Source organism: Phyllobates terribilis, unplaced genomic scaffold, assembly GCF_046119375.1.
Source record: "Phyllobates terribilis strain yellow unplaced genomic scaffold, ASM4611937v1 Scaffold_1__5_contigs__length_1240528914, whole genome shotgun sequence".
NCBI lineage: Eukaryota > Metazoa > Chordata > Amphibia > Anura > Dendrobatidae > Phyllobates > Phyllobates terribilis.
Window position 1 is genome coordinate 281,926,659 of NW_027362761.1, and position 20,043 is coordinate 281,946,701.

Genomic DNA, 20,043 nt, shown 5'->3' on the forward strand with positions numbered 1-20,043 from the left:
CTCCCAACCCGAGTCTGACAGCTGCATAGAAACACATGAAGCTGTCACACTCAGGTCGGGAGATCCGCCGGCAAGTCTGTGCACTGCGTACCGATCTAGGTCCAATTTAGAAGGCCGTCTGACTGCTAATTAGTGTTGGATCGTACCGGACCTTTAAATTTGTAGGCTTTTAGCTCAGAAGAGGCATATTTGATACATTTTAGATTTATGGTCCTATCAGAGAAAGGTCCCTTGTCGCGGCTGGTGGACTTGCATGAATTGGCCAATTTGTGCACTAAGAACCTTCATGTTATAAGTTTATTCTATATAGCATTAATACAGTCTAAATTTCATTTACTCAATGTTTGCATACATCTTAGCATATACAGAGTGCTACTGTATTCTTTTATTTATTGACACTTGCTTTATTTTGTTCGGAGGTGCTGGTCAGTTTTTTGTTTGGTCCTAATACTGACATAAGCACAACGTCACTTATAGAGCTGTCAAGCTATTACAAAATGAAAATCTTAATTTACAGGAGAAAACATCATCAAGGTTCTGTTCACACTTGTTATTTTTTTCTGATGCAGGTTTCTAAAGCTTATTGATTGTCAAAATAGCATGATGCCATGCACTATTCTAGCAAGCAAAATGAAAAATCTTAATGACAGCACAAACATTCTTAGGCCTCTTTCACATGTCCGGCTATTTCCGTTACTGTAAAAACCAGTGCCGGAGACAACCGTGTGCCACATCAGTATCAAACGTACCGGCGCTTGGGAATCAGCGGTACAGTTAGTTATGCTCCCAAGCGCCGTGTGCTGAACGCAGCCCTCATCATTGTCCCCTGCTGGCACTGCGATCAGCACCAGCAGGGGACAATGTTGAGAGTACTAGTCTGCTCCCACTGTTTCCAACTGTAAAAATAAGAAAATAAAAAAAATCCTTATACTCACCTGTCCTAAGTGTCCCCGCTGTAATCCATGCGACCGCTCACGACGAGAAGAATGATGCGCTGCAGCGAGCGAGCCACGAAGCTGTGCTCAGTGAGTAACAGGATACCGCTCGCTGAGCTCAGCAGAGGACAGGGCCCCGCTTGCTGCAGCGCGTCATTCTCCCCGGCGTGAGCGGTTGCATGGATTACAGGGGGGACACTTAGGACAGGTGAGTATAGGGATTTTTTTTAATTTTATTCTTATTTTTACAGTTGGAGACAGTGAGAGCAGACTACGCTCATCATGGTCCCCTGCCGGTGCTGATCGCGCCGCCGGCAGAGACAATGATGAGGGCAGCATTCAGCACCCGGAGCTTGAGAACAGCACTAACTGTACCACTGATTCCCAGGCGCCGATACGTGTCACACGGATGACACGTGGATTTCATCCGCGTCCCATCAGTGTGGGACGGTTTGTGGCCCATTGAGCGGGGAAAAAAAAGGACATATCAGCGTGTTTTGCCCGCGGATACACGGTCGGTGAAAACTCACTGACATGTGCACAGACCCATTCATTTGAATGGGTCTACGTATGTGTCTCCAGTACATGTGGAAGCGGACACCACATGTAACCGAAACACTGACGTCTGAAAGAGGCCTTACTCATTTATACTTTGTTCCTGCTTGCACAGATCTCCTGATTTTCACAATTATGAACACTTGCATAAGTCTGCAGACTACTATGGTAGTGCCAGAGCAAGCACAATATTTATATTGTTGTAGAAACAGAAATATAGTTCACAATGTATTTAAAATTATTTTCACTGCATAAGCTATTAGGCTACATTTCATAAAGTGCGACATCACTTCAAACTACAATTCTGGGAATGTCACACATTTCACATTAAAGAGGTATTCTCAAGATGTCTCTTTAACGGCTTACAAGGTGATTACTCCTACTTGAGTGACAGTTCTGTTAAGTTGCAGAACTGTAGTATTAGTGGGACTGTAAGGCTGTGTGCCCATGATGAGTTTTTCCCTGCGTCAAAAACGCAGCATCTTAGGGTATGTGCCCACGGTCAGGAGCCGCTGTGGGTTTGACGTTGCAGGTTATGCAGACTCAAACCCGCAGCGGCCAGATGTTACAGCATAGTGGATGGAATTTCTAGAAATCCCATGTCCACTATGCGTCTCTGTACACCTGCAGAACTTTCCCCATTGATTAACAACTATGAGGAAAGTTCGCATGTAAAAAAAAAAATAAAATCAAAAATGCGGCGCTTATTTGCATAATATGAGGGCGGAAGTCACGCGGCTATTCTGCAGCGTCGGGGCCTCAGGTGACTCCTGACCGTGGGCACAGGAGATTTATAGAAATCTCATGCCCGCTGTGGTGACCTGTGGTGCGAGTTTCAAATCTGCAACATGTCAATTTGCGGGTACGCTGAGTTTTAGGAGCAGATTTTTCCCATAGACTTGCATTAGATGAGGAAAATCCACAGGTAAAAAACACGCTTATACATTTTTAATGCATTTCCGTGGCGGACACGCATCAAAGATACATATGATCCACACATGACTAGATCAATAAAGTTTTGTCAAAACCGAATAACAGGAAGTATCAAAAACAAAGCAACTTTGTTTAAAACATAACATACATGCAAGAGACAAAAAAAACAGAGCATTAAAAATACGATAAAAACGCAAGTAATCTAATTTCCTTAACAGAAAATCTGCAATATCAAGAACTCACTTAAAGCTCAGCAGACGGTCTGCTGTAACACATTTAGCTTTCAGTGGTTTGTTCTGAGTCTACACTACCATCACTCAATTTACACAGAGATAATAAAGCATTTGAACATGCTCTGGAGAGGTGTTAGCCGATTAGGAGACCTGCTCTGAAAACAGCCGATGCTGAGGGCTGGTGATTTTGCAAGATTTATAACAAAAGCTTGTCAGGAACTGAGGGGGAGGGAGATGAGCAGCTAACTGCTTTAGAGAAATCAATAGGTTGAAGAGAGCTGACTGGTATGTTACGAGTTAACTCCTCTCCTGGAATGTAACTGCTGCGCACTCTCAGCCCAAGATTCTGGGAGGAATCAACTTTACACTCGGGTAGATACAAGCTCTCAATGTAGGTGAATGACAGCAGATAGAACAAGCAAGTTAATTGCAACTAGCTTATTTTCATGTTGTCTAATTAAAGCAATTTAATAACTTGAAAATAACCCCTTTAAGAATTAAATTAACCAAGAACCACATATAAATAGAATAATAAATTAAAGGGAATTATCAAAAGCTCAAATGTAGCTCAAAAGCACAGCTATAGGGATTTCAGATGATTATACTCTACCAAATATTAACACCTAAAAAACCTATAACCTGCTCAGTATGAGGCACGTAGCTAGGTAGAGGTTCTCCCCAATGTTGTGAATTCACAAATAATAGTGTCCATAGCAAAACACAAACGGGTAAACATTTCCAATTCACCCAGGTCCACACGCTCCCATTTACGCCACCAATTTCTATATTAGGAACAACAACAACAACAAAAAAATAATGGTGACCACCAATAATAAAGTACTGCCAGTTCCTTTTGCATCAAATGCAAAATTTATCCTACTAATAGAATAAGCCCTTTGAAACAGAATATCAACCTTTTTAAAAACACCTTCCATAAAAATGGGATAGAGTTTCACCTTTCCTGCTTCTTACGGGGTGTAGCCCTTTTACAAATAATATACGGAAGATTATCAATTTCTCCACAAAACTAAAAAATACAGGTAAAGATACTGATAATCCTGTAAATAATACATGTGGTCTTTCAATTCTTTAGATCTGTATTATTTGGGCTGTTTAGATTTCAGGGAAATTGTATTGAATTTTGTTGAGTACAATTGGTCTGGTGTGACTTAAGTATTTTGTACTTTGTTTCAATTTGCCTACTTGGGAAGCTTTTGATATATCCACATTAGACTTTTATATATGTTCAAGTCATGGAACCTGAACTTTCAGCAAACTTTACATAAATCAATATTACAGGTGAATATAAGAAACTTTATAATCTAACTTAACAGAAATATGTTCTTCCTTCCCCGTATATCAGACAGATCTTCCTCCCCGCCTTCTGAAAGATTGTGCTGAGCTTTCTAATAAGTCTTTTACCTCAATCCAGTGCTAGATCCATATCATCAATGCTGTGTAAATTCATCCATGTTGCTGCTTGTCTCTGTGTGCTAAAAAAAAAAAGGAAAGCAGAGCAGGGACTCCTCTCTGTGTGCTGTGCCTGGGAGACATCATAGCAGATAGTCTCCTCTCACCAGCTCAGGGGTCAATTGCGGATTGAGATGTATCCTGCCTTTTCAGCAGTTTTCCCCTCTGCAGACTCAAAGTCATATTATGGCCAGTATTATTCCTCACAAACTCACACACAACAGTTTATACTAAAAGTTACTTGAAAATTTAGTTTCCCTTTAATGAATTACTGGTCAATACCAGTCAGATAATAACATTGAAAATTTAATCTCATGTTTCATCAGAAATAACCATTAATAATATAGAGTCATTGGATAAATGAGGATATAAATATGAAATCAGAAGGAGGCTATACCCCCAGAAGAAGCTTTAAAGGTGAAACTAGTACTCCCATTTTATGAATGATGTTTTGAAGATTTTTGATATTCTGTTGTAAAAAGCCTATTTTGTGAGTAGATAGAAAAGGAAACTGCAGTACTTTACTAAACGGTGACCGTTGTTCTTTTTTCCTGATATGGGAATCAGTGGAGTAGAGAGAAAAGGTTTACCTGTTAGTTCTTTGGCATGGACAATATAAACATCTTGTAAATTCACAAAACTCGAGAGAACGTCTACCTAGCTAAGTGCGTGGATTTTCTAGTAGCACATACAGTACAAATAGTTTTTCTTTCTGAAGATTTAAAAGAAGCAGACTGAAATGCAATAAATACTCATGTAAAAAAAGACAGATATTTCCATGCATTATGTATATAGCAGCCATATTAAAAAAAAACAAAAAATACCCCCAAAACATAACTATCTTCTTCTTGTAGCTAGATGCTCCCTTGCTGAAGAAGTCAGTCCAACCATAGCTTCACTGGCCTCCCAAAGCTTTTTGGCAATACCAGCGTCCTTAACAAAAGGGCGCAGCTTGCAGGGTTTACAGTCTGAGAAGAAGCCACCATTGTGCTGGAGAATGTCATCAGATATAGCACAGTATATAACAGTCTGGGAAGCTGCTTGACATGAAATGAAGAACACGGATGTGATGACATACATCACTATGCGGAACAGAATTGAGAACTGGGAGGTCCAATCGCCGGCCACATAACCTGCAAAAAAGAAGGAGACAGATTAGTATGCTCACAGATGACCATCTCTTCTTTGATTTAGTCCGTATTGCAAAGTTTAAAGTAATGTCAGGCCGAACTAAGCCCATTAATGAGTACAGCGGCCTCTTAATTCACCCCTGCTGACAGATATCACGGATAAAAAGATTTAAACATGTTCTAGGGGAGATAAGCAGCAGACAACTCTGCCTATTAAAGAAGACCTTTCACCAAATTGTTCAGGTCGAAGTGGGACACATGATGTAATATTAGCTGCAGAACAGAATATTTTTCTATTTCACCTCTCTGTTCCGGAGATATTGACAATCAAAGTATTTGGCAACTAATGAGTTAACATCCACTTGGACTTGTCAAAAATTATCAGAGAGAGTTTCCATGGGTGCGTGTACTTCTTGCACCTGTATGATATTGACCAATCATAAGGCAGTAATACTCACGGGAAAGAAGATCCCGCCCCTACCATAGCTTAGAACAGGTTATTCCTGTATGAGGGATAGCACTCTCTCTGGACAGGCAATGTGGGGGGAAAGGGGCAAAACAGCAGAGGTGACAGTGCTATTAGAAGAGAAGAGCTGATAAAAAAGTTTGTAAAGTTACACCGCTAAACTCAGCTGTACAACCCCTACATAAATTGTCAGGAGATGAAAGCTCAAAGGTGTCAGTATCACACTTATGTTTGTTGTGCTCATAGCTACTTGTAATCACTACAGTGAGATCAGGGCTGTCTGTTATTACATGCCTCACAGTGAGAACCCTACTCCAAGCTATGGTGGGGGAGTGTTCTTCTTTCTTTATTGATGCTGCCAGCTTATGATTGGTCATCATAATATAGGGTGAAGAAGCACATACTCCTAGTGAAAACTATGATAATTCTCATTACGTTCAAGTGGGCGATAACTCATTAGCTGGCAAATACTTTGATTGCCAAGATCTCCAGAATGGAAAGGCAAGTTTTGCTTTGCAGCCACTTTTGCATCCAAGTCCAATTCAACACGAAGTGAAAGGTCCTCTTTAAGAACACGTGTATGCTCAGCTGAATGAAACGTGTATAGAGGAATCAGGAGGGATAGCTGCTGGTCTACAGCTATCTAAACTGTATGGCTAGCTTTACTAACATACATGCATATAGAAGGCATAGAGGATACCTTGCATTTTTATGAAGTATATAACAATGGAAAGAGCACTGGTCTGTATACATTGAGGCATCTGACCTTTATTGCCATTTTCTGTTACTTATAGAAGTGTATTTTTGTTTGAAAAACATTTTTCTTACAGAGTTTAATTAAACCTGTTTGGCGCTTTACATTTTCTTTAAAATCATGGAGCCTGTTAGGCTTCTGCAGCCTCTATGTATTGGAGTACATAGAAGACAGAAGAATGAGTTAACAGAAGACAGAAGAGTCTGCATTACTTCTCTCTCTTCACCTGGGCAAACTTTTAAGATGATATATTACATAAGAAAGTGTGAACTAGGGCTCTATTTTTAAGTAAAAGCAAAAGACATGTTGGCGACACTAGATGGACTGCAAAATCGTGTATATATGATGATAATATAATAATAATCTTTTTATTTATATAGCGCCAACATCCGCAGCGCTTTACAATTCAGACAATTTTACAGACATTATTGGCACTGTCCCCATTGGGACTCACAATCTAGATAATAATCATAATCATATAATATCATGATAATTATCATTACTGCAAGAAAAAATAACTTCCCATGTATGACTGCTTGTTTGGGATCACTAAATGATGCCCCAGGGACTAACAGACATCAGTCATATAAATGGCCATGGTACTCAGAGATAGGTTCTACTTGTGGAGTTTTCATGACCTGAAAAATAACCGATGGCTGGAACCAGAAATCCAGCCCTGTAGATGCTAAGAGGTAACAATATTAGAAACACGTCTCCTGACCTGGGTGAACGGCACATGCGGTGACTCCATGCCTCTCCATCTGTCGCGCTATCTCCTGGGTAAAGTAGACATTGGCCAGCTTGCTCCGGCAGTAGGTGAACAGTGGCACAATGTTGTAGTTTAAGTCAGCGAAGTCCAGCTTCTGATACTTATGAACGTTAGACGTGATGTTAACAATCCGGCTTGGAGGACAACTTTTTAACCGTTCTAGTAAGAGATTGGTGAGAAGGAAAGGGCCGAGGTGGTTGACCCCGAAGCACATACTGAACCCGTTATCTGTCCAGGCTAACACCGCAGGCACACCTGGAAATTACAAGAACTTAGTTAAGACCATAAAATACAGCCAGAAACAAAGTCAAACAAAAGTCAAAACATTAGAAATAATATTAACTACATAAAAAATATTTTTTTTGTAACATATAGCAATAGTACAGTAGATATTTAAGACAAAGATAGTATAAAACTTTCAGCTGGATAACAGAGAATAAGCATAGCTAGTATATAATACCCCTGTTCTAGAGGTCAGTGGGGGTCCCAATTATCCTGTGATTTGTGGCAATTGTATTAAGTCGACAAACTTGTTTTAAAGGGAATCTGTCAGTAGGATCACCCATCCTAAGCCGTCTATATCGGCATGTAGATCGTAGGAAGCTGAATATAATGATACCTTGGTATCTGTAATCTGATGTCTAATTCCAGGGAAATTCACATTTTTCTTAAATATAAATGACTTCTTCCAGGCTCTGGGGAGGATGCTGCCTAGAAGATAACTGTCTCCAGAGCTTATTTTACATTAAGGGGGAGTTACCAGTGTGAGATAAGTAACTAACACAAGACAGGAGAACTGAAATGTCTTACAAACACATTTTTTGCAGCTCTCTGAGCTCTGCTGTATTGTTAACAATATTGTAACCCTGTCTGCCTGTGATATAGACGCTGAGAGGGACCTGCAGATGTGTCAGGTATAATCACACACAGCTCTGAAGAGCAGCGAGTGGCATCTGAGACATGCAGGTATCACTCTCCTCAGCAGTCTATAACTCGTATGCCCATATTAACAGTTCAAATAGCCCAAATGTGGTGACAGGTTCCCAACTTTTTGTTTTTGTATTTTATTTCTCCCTCATCAGTAATTTTGATCAGTGTTTGTATGTTAAAACCAGGAGTTTCTCCAAAACAGAAACAGGTGCCAATCTTTCAAAAAAAGTTTTTGTTTGTTAAGTTTCTCAGGATTTTGGCATACAAACACTGATGAAAAATACTGATGTGTGAACAAGCCCTTACCATTGGCAGAATTTAGCACTGTTGTTTATATTTTATTAAGTCAAGAGAAGACCGATAACGACAGGAGCCTTGAAAAACCGAAGCATTGGCAACTCTTAGGTTCTCCCAGACCAATGGTCCTCTTAAGGCTGGGGCTACACTGCAACCTCGACAAGCAAATTGGCCTTTTTAGGAGTTGCTTGTTGCAATTCACAAGAGATGGTAATGCGACTCCATTCAACTGCATTTTGCTATTTTGCTGCAACGACATAGGGATTTTTGGGCCCGCTGTCCAGACCCAGCCTAAAGTGCCCCCCTCCTCCACTTCTTGAACCTGTCATTCTGTCTTGTCAATGTGCACTTCTATATTAGTAATAGGCCTCTGTCATTGGATATAATGATTCCAATTCAGAGTTTCCTTTCCCGTCTTTTTCTTGTCATGCTGGTTGACTTACAAGTTTCCATGTGCTCTACACTGGTATTGTTATTCCCTAATAGACTATAACCTATCATTTATAAACAATTTACATAAAAAGAGACAAAGCATAATAAATTGATGCCTTTCAAATAAAAAAACAAGCAAAAAAAACCCAAAAACTTGCCTTAAAACCAATGTATGGGTTGCAATGAGTTCTTATTCATATTACAGAAACCACAAGAAATTCCCAAGCACATGGTGAGGTGTCCCTATGAAATGGGTCAGGGCAGAAGCAGCGCTGTACTGTATGTGCCGGAGGTTACTGCAACAAATCCTATAGCCCCATCTAGTGGCCATGTGTGTTATTGAAGCTAATTAATGTCATTTGTAGCTACAGGGCACATCATTTAAAAGCCAGTTATTACAATCAGATCCATACCTGTAGAGAGGACAGCCCATAGGTAAAGCAAGGACTCCTTTACTTAATACTGCAGTGGAGGGTTGTTAGACTTGTATAGATTTGCAATGGTGCTTCATAAAAGGGGATGGGGAAAAAGTGGTCCGGTGCAGTCACCAGACCACCCCTTCTATACAGTTTATCTATAAAGTAACTCTTCACAGTGCATACAATATATTCTAATGTCGACCAAGTAGCCAACAGGCACCACGTGGTCACTGTTGGCACATGATGCCCTTTGGTCAATAAGGTAAAATTCGAGGACAAGCAAACTGTTATGAATGGTGTCCTATACTATTTTCCATGCCGTTTAGCAGCTGCAATGGTCATTTACAGAGTCACTTTTTGGGCAATGACGCTTTTTCCAAGCCAAAAAGGATCTACAAGAACACCAACAATATTTTGGACACGGCATCAGTAATGGGTTCATACATAACTGCACACATTGCTGCTGGCACCATACTGAAGACTGGCATCAATCTTCTTAGTGAGGTGTGGAAGCCAATGTCATTGCCCCATGCACTTACTGAATGGTAGAATGAGGCCCTTAGCACATCACATCTGGAGATCTGCTCTACCATGCAGATTTTATCAGCTAATGTTTCCCTCTACCTTATGTCTGGATCCAAATCTTCCTCTGGACCAGAGAAGAAGTGGAGGAAGCGGATCTCCTGAATGTGATGAGCGAGGGGGATAAATGACGCCACTCCGGCATGGCCGGTCTCTGATTATACAGTCCTCTTGCTTCAGCATGGAAGTACAGAGCTGGGATGGGGAATATTATGTAAAGTTCCACCTGAGGCTGGTCACCCCACTTACCTTCATTGTTGATAAGAATGTCTAAACGGCTTTCATTCTTCAGAAACTCCTTACAGAAGTTGCGGATGCTCTGCAGGTTCGCCAGATTGAGATTCCAGAAGCAGACATTCATGCTGCCACTTTCTTTTTTGATGTCTCGAAGAGCTGCTTCCCCTTTCTGGTCATCACGACTTGTGATGTGGACACGTGCGCCACGTCTTGCCAGGGAAATGGCAGTCTCTTTCCCGATTCCTGATGCCCCACCTAATGTTTAAGAAGATAATGAGTCCAATGAGACATGGATGGCAATCTGTATAAAAATGTGTAACCGGTCAGCATGTTTTTGCTATGTAACCTGATATTACACAACAGCATGAAGAGAGCCTGATTCCAGTGATGTATCACTTAAGCTGTAGATTCCTATTTCAATAAAATAAGGAGATTATCACTACATGACTAGGTATATTGTGCCTCCTAATCAACTGCTCGGTATAACTCCACCCCCACCACTGATTAACAGCTTTCTGCCTATGCACAGTGTACACAAACTGTAAAAAATAATAAAGAAAACCCATTCTTTATTAGCGACAATGTTCATGAGCAAAACTGCGAGGGAGCCCACTCCTTTGGATGAAAAGCAACCCCACCCAGAAACCCAGCAGGCAGGTGTCATCTGCACGCACTGTGAGGTGAAGGCTTTCGGACACAGGTCTGGTGTCAAGAAGAACCTTGAATATAAGACATATTTTCAGTTGTTTCACACTTTTTTGTTAAGTACAGGGTGGTCCAAAAGTAGGTGGCCAGAAAATAACATTTATTTTGATTTATATATAAAATTATATTTACTAACACAAGCATAACATTGACAATTACATTTTATTCTGAACAATAATACAAAAGCTCTTAAATTTTATCAATGCAGGTGCTCAAACTGTTTTCCATTACAATTTGCACAGCTTTGAAGTCGGCCTCTTATGCTTCAAACTTTTTTTCACAAGTCTCTTTGGGTATTAATTTCTTGAAATGCATCTCTTATGGAATTTTTCAAAATCACTGACACTTTTTGGTTTTCGACTATAAACTTTGTCCTTGAGTACTCCCCAAAAGAAAAAATCCATTGGGGTCAAGTCTGATGAACGTGCCGGCCAATCAAGTGGGCCTCTTCGGCCAATCCATTTATTAGGAAATGTTTCATCAAGATGCTCGCGGACTACTCTTGAATAATGTCGAGGGCCCCATCTTGTTGGAGATAAAGACTTTTTTTTCAAAAAGTCTGTGAGGAATGAAAAGTGGAATCTGATTGGTTGCTAAGGGCAACTGCGCCCGTTTCACTTTACACCATGTTTGATAAATCTCCCCCTTCATAACCTTATTACACTTTCTGTCCACCTACTTTTAGACCACCCTGTATATAATTCCACATGTGTTAATTCATAGTTTTGATGCCTTCAGTGTGAATGTACAATTTTCATAGTCATGAAAATACAGAAAAATCTTTAAATGAGAAGGTGTGTCCAAACTTTTGGTCTGTACAGTATAAAACTGTAAAATAGTATACAAAGGGGTAACTATCCGTCAGAGCAAACATGAAGGACTCCATTGTGAGTTATCAAACCCGGGGTTAAAGGGATGACTATGTAATAATGAGGCTGCATGAAACACTGTTTGTCAGTAGCTCTTTACTCAGGTTATGAGTCCTGACAGAAGGAACGACCTTTATTATGTCCATATGATAAAAGTTGTCCGAGTACAGCAAGCCCTTTCTTGGCTTTATGTTTACCGATCGCCACATCTTCGTTGTCTACTGCTCTTTTCCCATTGTCCACAGCACCTGGCCGTTTTTTTGTCACTGCTTATACAAGCATTTTACGAAGGTCCATACTAATATTATCAGTTCATTTATCATTTTTTTCTTAGACTTTTTTTTTTAAAACTTTTAGTGAATTCGGTACATAGAATGATACATAAGATGAATAGAGATCTGCGTTTTTTTGCACAAAGCAAATGACACATTAGCTCTGCCAGACTGCGGATCTGCTTCCAACAAGGAAGAAACATCTTCCAATCCCCTCTTGTTTTGTGAATGCAAAAAAAATTCAACACGTTGTTAATGAAACAGCGGCAAGCAGGGCATGGTGTCCAGGAGACGTCCCGTCCTCTTGGGGGGTGGAGTAGATTGGCACAATTGTAACGGCCTGCCAAGAGTCACACAGAGATCAGGTGGCTTAGTTTCCTTTTGAATACTGGGCTAATTACATCTCTGTCAGGTCTAATTCGTTCACAGGCATCGCAACGTTCAGCTGGACAGAAGCACCACTTGGAAAAAGTTTTGGTCATTTGGCATCGGTGGGGACTAGAGTGGCCAAATCCCAGCAAGGCCTCCTGCAAATGCACGTTCTAGGAGCATGTGCCAGGCAATTCATGGCAGCGAGTGAGAGGAGAAAAGAGATAAAACTTGTCTGTATAGAAATGAAGACATTAGGTCATGCAGATAATTAAGAGATAATTTACTGATATTCTCCGTAAGTGGAGAAAAGGCAAATTAATATGTTGCTAATACTGATGATAATGAGCATCACAAAGACTTGGCCAAAGTCCTTCCAGGAGGCACCTGGAATTCAATGCTATGTGAAAACCCACCAATACCCATCATGGGATTCACTGCAGATATCACTTCATAATATTATTCTACACTCACAGCATTAAATCAGGATATCTACTGCCGAACTGGACAAAAAGCCCAGTAGAGAAAAAGGCTCAAGTGCCACCAAAACATTTCACATGGGCGACCAATAAAGACACTAGAATCAGATGGGTGCTGCGGTCTTCTACATCTGATCCTGAATGTATAGATAGAGGATTGGGTCTCATTACACTGCTTTGCATCTGGATTCCATTGGATATTTGGGAAGGACTTCATTTACAGCGTAGTATTATGACTCCATATATCCTGCAAATTGTATGGAGCTATAATATACACTTTTAGGAGAAAGGGGCCACTTTACCTCTGATTTTATTGCTAGAATTTACTCTGTCGGTATAGACATTTATCCAGAAATGTAGTCCCCAAAGAATCTGTTGTCTAACAAAGATTACACATAAGTGCTCATCATTTCTAGATTACCTTGTGTTCATGGTACTGAAAAGTACTAAGAATTAAAGGGAACCTGTCATGTTCCAAAACGCTATTAACCTGTAGCAGATATGGGGTCAATCTGCAGATTACTAGTCTTCTAAAGCCGTGCAGCTGCCAGAACAAAATGAACTTTACTCCTCCTGCCAGCCTCCGGCTTTCAGTCATAGGGGTGGGCCGGAGCATCTTCAGTAACCAACCAGTACACAAAGAGCAGCAGCTGTAACCACGCCCCGCACTATGATTGACAGCCCACTTAGCAGCGTATCAGTGCAGAGCTGTCAGTCAGTCAGTGCCGGGTCGTGGTTATAGGCGCTGCTCAATGTACATTTGTTGGTGATTGAAGATGCTCCGACCGCGCCTTTCTAACTGAAAGCCAGAGGCTGGCGATGAATAAAGTTAATTTCCTCCACGGTAGCAGGGCAGCTGCACGGCTTTATAACACGATTAATATGCAGCTTGACTCCATATCTGTCAGTTAATAGTGTTTTTGGACAAAACAGGTTCGCTATAAAGTGATGGCACAAGATTGCATCACACAAGAGGCTTGAATCAAGTTAGCGAAAAACCTAAACATATCTGAGATGCACGGTCCTCACAAATGTGACCGGAAGGCCCCTGTATATGTGTCTCTTTATGTTTTAGTTATCAGTAGGGATTCCTGGGCACTAACATACACCACCGTCTGATTGTCATCTTCCCAATAGGTAACTATCCATTAATTAGGACAACCACTACGTGGCATATGATGAAGTTAAAGGGAACTTGTCACGTTGGATAACACTATTAATCTGTATATATGGGTTTAGGCTGCAGGTTTACAGCGCTAGGAAGGTGCCCTGCCAAGTACTGAAAGTGCAGCACCTCGGAGAATATGAACTTTGTTCCTCCTGAGAGCCAACGGCTTTCAGTAATGCAGGGATGCCGGATCGGTTACAGTCAGATCTCGCTGCACTAAGAACGGCGGCTGTAAACACTGCCAAACATCTTGGAGAACTAACCCCAGATCTTCTGTGGATGTAGGGCTTGTGTCAATCCTTCTGTCTTTTCATGTAATCCCAGACAGACTCTCTGATGTTGAAATCAGGGCACTGTGGGGCCATGTCACCACTTCCAGAACTCCTTGTGTTCTTTATGCTGAACATAGTTCTTAATGACATCGACTGTATATTTGGGGTTGTTTGACCTGCTGCATCTTGTTCTCCAAGATGTTTGGAGTTCCTCCAAAAACTAGAACAGTTCTAGAAGAACTGATGCCGCTTTGAAGGAAAAGGGAGACCACACCAAATATTTAGTTTTTTTTTTGTTCATTCACTTTACATTTTGTTAATTGATAACACAAACTATTAACACTCCTCTTTTCGAAAGCATTCTTGCTCAGCAGCATTTACTCCACACCCGCCAAAACTTTTGCATAGTACTGTATAATGTAGACAAACTTCACAAGACTAGAAAATGATAGCTGTTTTAGTAATGTGATGGTCTCACCTGTTAGGAGGACGGTTTTACCATCCAGTCGTTTTGGATCCATACACAGGCGTCTGCTCCTGAAGCGTCTTCTGAGCAAAGTCAAGGCTAATGCAGCCAGCACAGTGACAAACAGGTACATGGTGTCTCTGCAAAATACAAGTAAGATCCTCCTAAGTAGTGTTGAGCATTCCGATACTGAAATATCGGGTATCGACCAATGTTCGCGGTATCAGAGTTCCGATACTTTTAGAATATCGAATACCGGAATCGGAAGTTCCCATAATGCCTGCGCTCTGCAGTGTCTCTGAAGGATGACAAGCTGGATGGCAGCGCTCAGCTTACTGTACTTGTCATTTAGTGTTAAAGGATTTATTAAAAAAAATAATAGTGTTTTCATGCACCGTCTCTTTAAAAAAGCCGGCCGGCAATTCAGCAGCGGCATACACCGGTACCCGACCATTTACAACAGAAAGAATAGAGCATCACACATAGATTAGATAGATAGAAACATGTCAGTCACATATATAATAAGTACAGTGACAGTGTTGGTTACTGTACTTGTCATTTAGTGCTAAAGGATTTATTTAAAAAAATAATAGTGTTTTCATGCACCGTCTCTTTAAAAAAGCCGGCCGGCAATTCAGCAGCGGCATACACCGGTACCCGACCATTTACAACAGAAAGAATAGAGCATCACACATAGATTAGATAGATAGAAAAATGTCAGCCACATATATAATAAGTACAGTGACAGTGTTGGTTACTGTACTTGTCATTTAGTGTTAAAATAAAGGATTTATTTTAAAAAAAATTGGAGTGGGGTTCCCCGTAATTTTAGTCTCTAGCGGAGGTTAAGCAGACGGCTGGGGCAGATGTTTGAAGCCTGGGAAGGGGGTAATACCCACAGAGCTTCCAAGGCTACTAATATCAGCCCACAGATGAATACCTAGCCTTTACTAGCTATTAAAATGGGGGACCCCCCCAAAAAAATGACGTGGGGTACCCCCTATTTAATAGCTAGCAAAGGCTAGGCAGACAGCTGAATATTGGCCCCCTCCCAGGCTAGAAACACCAGCCGTCAGCAGCCCCAGAAATGGCGCATCCATAGGATGCGCCAATTCTGGCACTTAGCCTCGCTCTTCCCACTGCCCTGTAGCGGTGGCAGTGGGGTAATAGGGCTGGGGTTGATGTCAGCTTATAATGCCAGCTGACATCAAGCCCAGGTTAGTAATGGAGAGGCGTCTATAAGACACCCCCATTACTAACCCCATAGTCAAAGTTAAAAAAAAAACACCCAGAATAAAGTCCTTTAATTGAAATAAAGACAATTCTTTATTGTTCTAAATTAAACCATACTTACCATCACGCCCATTCCAGCTGAAGCCAACGATCTCCTGCAATAAAAGTAAAATAATAAAGCAACATCATCCTTACCTTTCCATAGTTCCCACGACAGCTTCAGCTCTGCTACATTCACATGACAGGCTGGATCGCAACAGAATGCTGCCATCCAGCACACACTGAGAAACGCAGGCATGCTTGCGCTCTTCAGTGTCTGGCTGTGACGGCATAAAGATGAGCTGAGGTCATGTCCAATGAACTCGGCTCACCTCATGCACGTCACTGACAGCGTGGGAAAATTCTCCTGCACTCAGCGCTTCCGCGTGAGAATTTTCCCACGCTGTCAGTGACATACATGAGGTGAGCTGAGTTCATTGGACATGAGCTCACCTCATGCACGTCACTGACAGCGTGGGAAAATTCTCCTGCACTCAGCGCTTCAGCGTGAGAATTCTCCCACGCTGTCAGTGACGTGCATGAGGTGAGCTGAGTTCATTGGACATGAACTCGGCTCATCTGGATGCCGTCACAGCGAGACACTGAGGAGCGCAAGCATGCCTGAGCTTCTCAGTGTGTGTGTGTGGCATGGCAAGCTGGATGGCAGCATTCTGATGCAGTCCAGCCTGTCATGTGAATGTAGCAGAGCTGGAGCCGTCCTGGGAACCATGGAAAGGTAAGTATGATGTTGGTTTATTATTTTATTTTTATTGCAGGAGATCGTTGGCTTCAGCTGGAATGGGCGTGATGGTAAGTATGGTTTAATTTAGAACAATAAAGAATTGTGTCTTTATTTCAATTAAAGGACTTTATTCTGGGTGTTTGTGTTTTTTTGTAACTTTGACTATGGGGTTAGTAATGGGGGTGTCTTATAGACGCCTCTCCATTACTAACCTGGGCTTGATGTCTACTGGCATTATAAGCTGACATCAACCCCAACCCTATTACCCCACTGCCACCGCTACAGGGCAGTGGGAAGAGCGAGGCTAAGTGCCAGAATTGGCGCATCCCATGGATGCGCAATTTCTGGGGCGGCTGACGGCTGGTGTTTCTAGCCTGGGAGGGGGCCAATATTCATGGCTCCCTTCCTGGGCTATTAATATCAGCCCCCAGCTGTCTGCCTAGCCTTTGCTAGCTATTAAAATAGGGGGGACCCCACGTCATTTTTTGGGGGGGTCCCCCATTTTAATAGCTAGTAAAGGCTAGGTATTCAGCTGGGGGCTGATATTAGTAGCCTGGGAAGCTCCGTGGGTATTACCCCCTTCCCAGGCTTCAAACATCTGCCCCAGCCGTCTGCTTAACCTCCGCTAGAGCCTAAATTTTTTTTTAAATAAATCCTTTATTTTAACACTAAATGACAAGTACAGTAATCAACACTATCACTGTACTTCTTATATATGTGACTGACATGTTTCTATCAATCTAATCTATGTGTGATGCTCTATACTTTCTATTCTAAATTGTCGGGTACAGATGCTGAATTGCCGGCCGGCTTTTTTAAAGAGACGGTGCATGAAAACACTCATTTTTTTTTAATAAATCCTTTACACTAAATGACAAGTACAGTAAGCAACACTGTCACTGTACTTCATATAGATGTGACTGACATGTTTCTATCTATCTAATCTATGTGTGAAGCTCTATTCTTTCGGTTCTAAATTGTCGGGTACCGGTGTATGCCGCTGCTGAATTGCCGGCTTTTCATGTAATACATTGTACATTATTCTTAGTTGTTTTCCTTCACGTAGAATTAACTTACAAGGAAAGAAAGGGTTTATTTTCATTCCGATATTTGTGTCCCATTGACTTGCATTGGTTTCGGGTATCGGAATCGGCGATATCCGATACTTTTTGAGTATCGGTCCGATCCGATCCGATATTTCCCGATATCGGAAGGTATCGCGCAACACTACTCCTAAGTAATGAGGAGGATGAATATTTCATATACACAGGAGGTACAACACCTGCATACTAGCAGGAATCAATACTGTGCCCAAATTACTATTTTACAACTGGTGCCATTATTTTTTTGGGTGCTATGAACGTCCTGACATCACAATCTATGGGAATTCATCGAAGGTTTCTTACAACCTCTGTTGCTGCTTTTATGGAAGACAAGTCATATCTTTAAAAACGCTGCAACCAAGAACCAGAAAAATAAGGCAAATATTGGGAGCAATGATCACAATGGCCACAAACATAAAGGGTACTAAACATCAGCAGTGCCAATCCTTCAGGGAGTTTTCCACCTGCTTTTTTCTTGCCATAATACAAATTCTAACAGTCTATTCAGTAGGACTATCAGCTGTGTATCCATCTGACTTCTGCACAACACAACTGATGGTCCCAACCCCATTTATAAGGCAAGAAATCCCACTTATTAAACCTGACAGGGCACACCTGTGAAGTGAAAACCATTTCCGGTGACTACCTCTTGGAGCTCATCAAGAGAATGCCAAGAGTGTGCAAAGCAGTCATCAAAGCAAAAGGTGGCTACTTTGAGGAACCTAGAATATAAGACATATTTTCAGTTGTTTCACACTTTTTTGTTAAGTATATAATTCCACATGTGTTAATTCATAGTTTTGATGCCTTCAGTGTGAATGTACAATTTTCATAGTCATGAAAATACAGAAAAATCTTTAAATGAGAAGGTGTGTCCAAACTTTTGGTATGTACTGTATTTTGGGCTAAAAATAACTTATGCTCAGGTTTCATTAAACATTTGGTAGTTTGCCTTCTATATCTTCACACTGAGTTAACTGAGAATCCTTCAGTGAGAGAGCTTTCCGAAGTCTCACTTATCTCTCCTCTCTGAGCTCATCTCTGCTGATTTATGGCTACAGACCACATAAAAGTTAATGTGCAGGGGAACAAAAAGCATGTAGAAGCCAAATAGGGCAAAACTTTAATAAAACCCAGTTGCAAAAATCTTTTATTAGCCCCAAATACATGCAAGTCCCTAAAGTTGGAGAACCCCAGTGAGACTATCATGGAGCCCGGCTCTGCTACATCTGTACAGCATCACTGTGATAAGCTCACCCCCTTTAACCGATCGCATGGCTGCAGTGAGCTGTATCTAACAGCCCGCACAGTCACTAGAACACACACCTCTCGAGGCACCCACCACAAAGCAAGCGTCCCCGTGCAGCCGGTCACCACTCTACTGACAGTTTACCGTTCTCGTATCTGCAGCAGGTCACACACTTCCGCCAATCTTCAATTCCTATTGGTTGACACCGGCCCCGCCCCTAAAACGTAGAGCGCCTCTTACTATAATAAAAATGTCTCCTTCACAGTTTAGCGGCGGCCATGTTGTTGAAGCCTAAACTAGCCGTCTGCTGCCTGGTATACGTCACTAAAATGGCGAACTTCAGACATGTTCATGGTATAAAGGATTTGCATCTAGCAGAACACTAACCATATTAATGAACTGTCCTGTTTCCGGTGCAGGAGCCTGAGCCTCCTCAGCAGCAGCCTCCTTGTTGTTCTTTCACCGTCCCTGCCTGCCATTTTCATTCCTTTTTATGGGACATACTAAAAAGAATGAACATAATAACTTATAGGTCCAGAAAAATGGAGAGGTGTTATAGATTTCTTGTGCATCTTGGGCATGGAATGAACATGAAATATATATAGATAATGGGTGAATGAACACATATCCCATATAAACAGGTGTATATTATATTCCCTGAGCTTGATAGGTGGGGAGTGAACATGGGATATATGTAGATAATAGGGGAATGAACACATATCCCATATAAACAGGTGTATATTATATTCCCTGAGCTTGATAAGTGGGGAGTGAACATGGGATATATGTAGATAATAGGGGAATGAACACATATCCCATATAAACAGGTGTATATTATATTCCCTGAGCTTGATAGGTGGGGAGTGAACATGGGATATATGTAGATAATAGGGGAATGAACACATATCCCATATAAACCGGTATATATTATGTTC

At 41.4% G+C, this 20,043-nt stretch overlaps 1 protein-coding gene across 3 annotated transcripts; it reads right to left on the reverse strand.

Annotated features, from left to right (window-relative positions):
* Positions 1-1,236: 1,236 nt before the first annotated feature.
* LOC141258109 (retinol dehydrogenase 12-like) lies at positions 1,237-19,312 on the reverse strand. 3 transcript variants are annotated; one of them, XM_073673120.1, is made up of 5 exons: positions 19,202-19,312; positions 14,755-14,882; positions 10,155-10,397; positions 7,198-7,500; positions 1,237-5,259 (listed from the first exon to the last, which is right to left on the reverse strand). In XM_073673120.1, the coding sequence occupies exons 2-5, from the start codon at positions 14,873-14,875 to the stop codon at positions 4,964-4,966; spliced, it is 963 nt and encodes a 320-aa protein (XP_073529221.1). In that variant the 5' UTR covers positions 14,876-14,882; positions 19,202-19,312; the 3' UTR covers positions 1,237-4,963. The 3 variants fall into 3 exon arrangements, with proteins under 3 accessions (XP_073529221.1, XP_073529232.1, XP_073529226.1); XM_073673131.1 differs by having other exon boundaries at positions 19,253-19,309; XM_073673125.1 differs by having other exon boundaries at positions 19,186-19,305.
* Positions 19,313-20,043: the final 731 nt, after the last annotated feature.

Coding starts and splice junctions, on each gene's coding strand:
- LOC141258109 (XM_073673120.1), bottom strand. CDS start 14,875: ATGTACCTGTTTGTCACTGTGCTGGCTGCATTAGCCTTGACTTTGCTC. Junction 10,398..14,754: donor TAAAACCGTCCTCCTAACAG/GTGAGACCATCA, acceptor CTTAAACATTAG/GTGGGGCATCAGGAATCGGG. Junction 5,260..7,197: donor CGCATGTGCCGTTCACCCAG/GTCAGGAGACGT, acceptor TCTTTTTTGCAG/GTTATGTGGCCGGCGATTGG.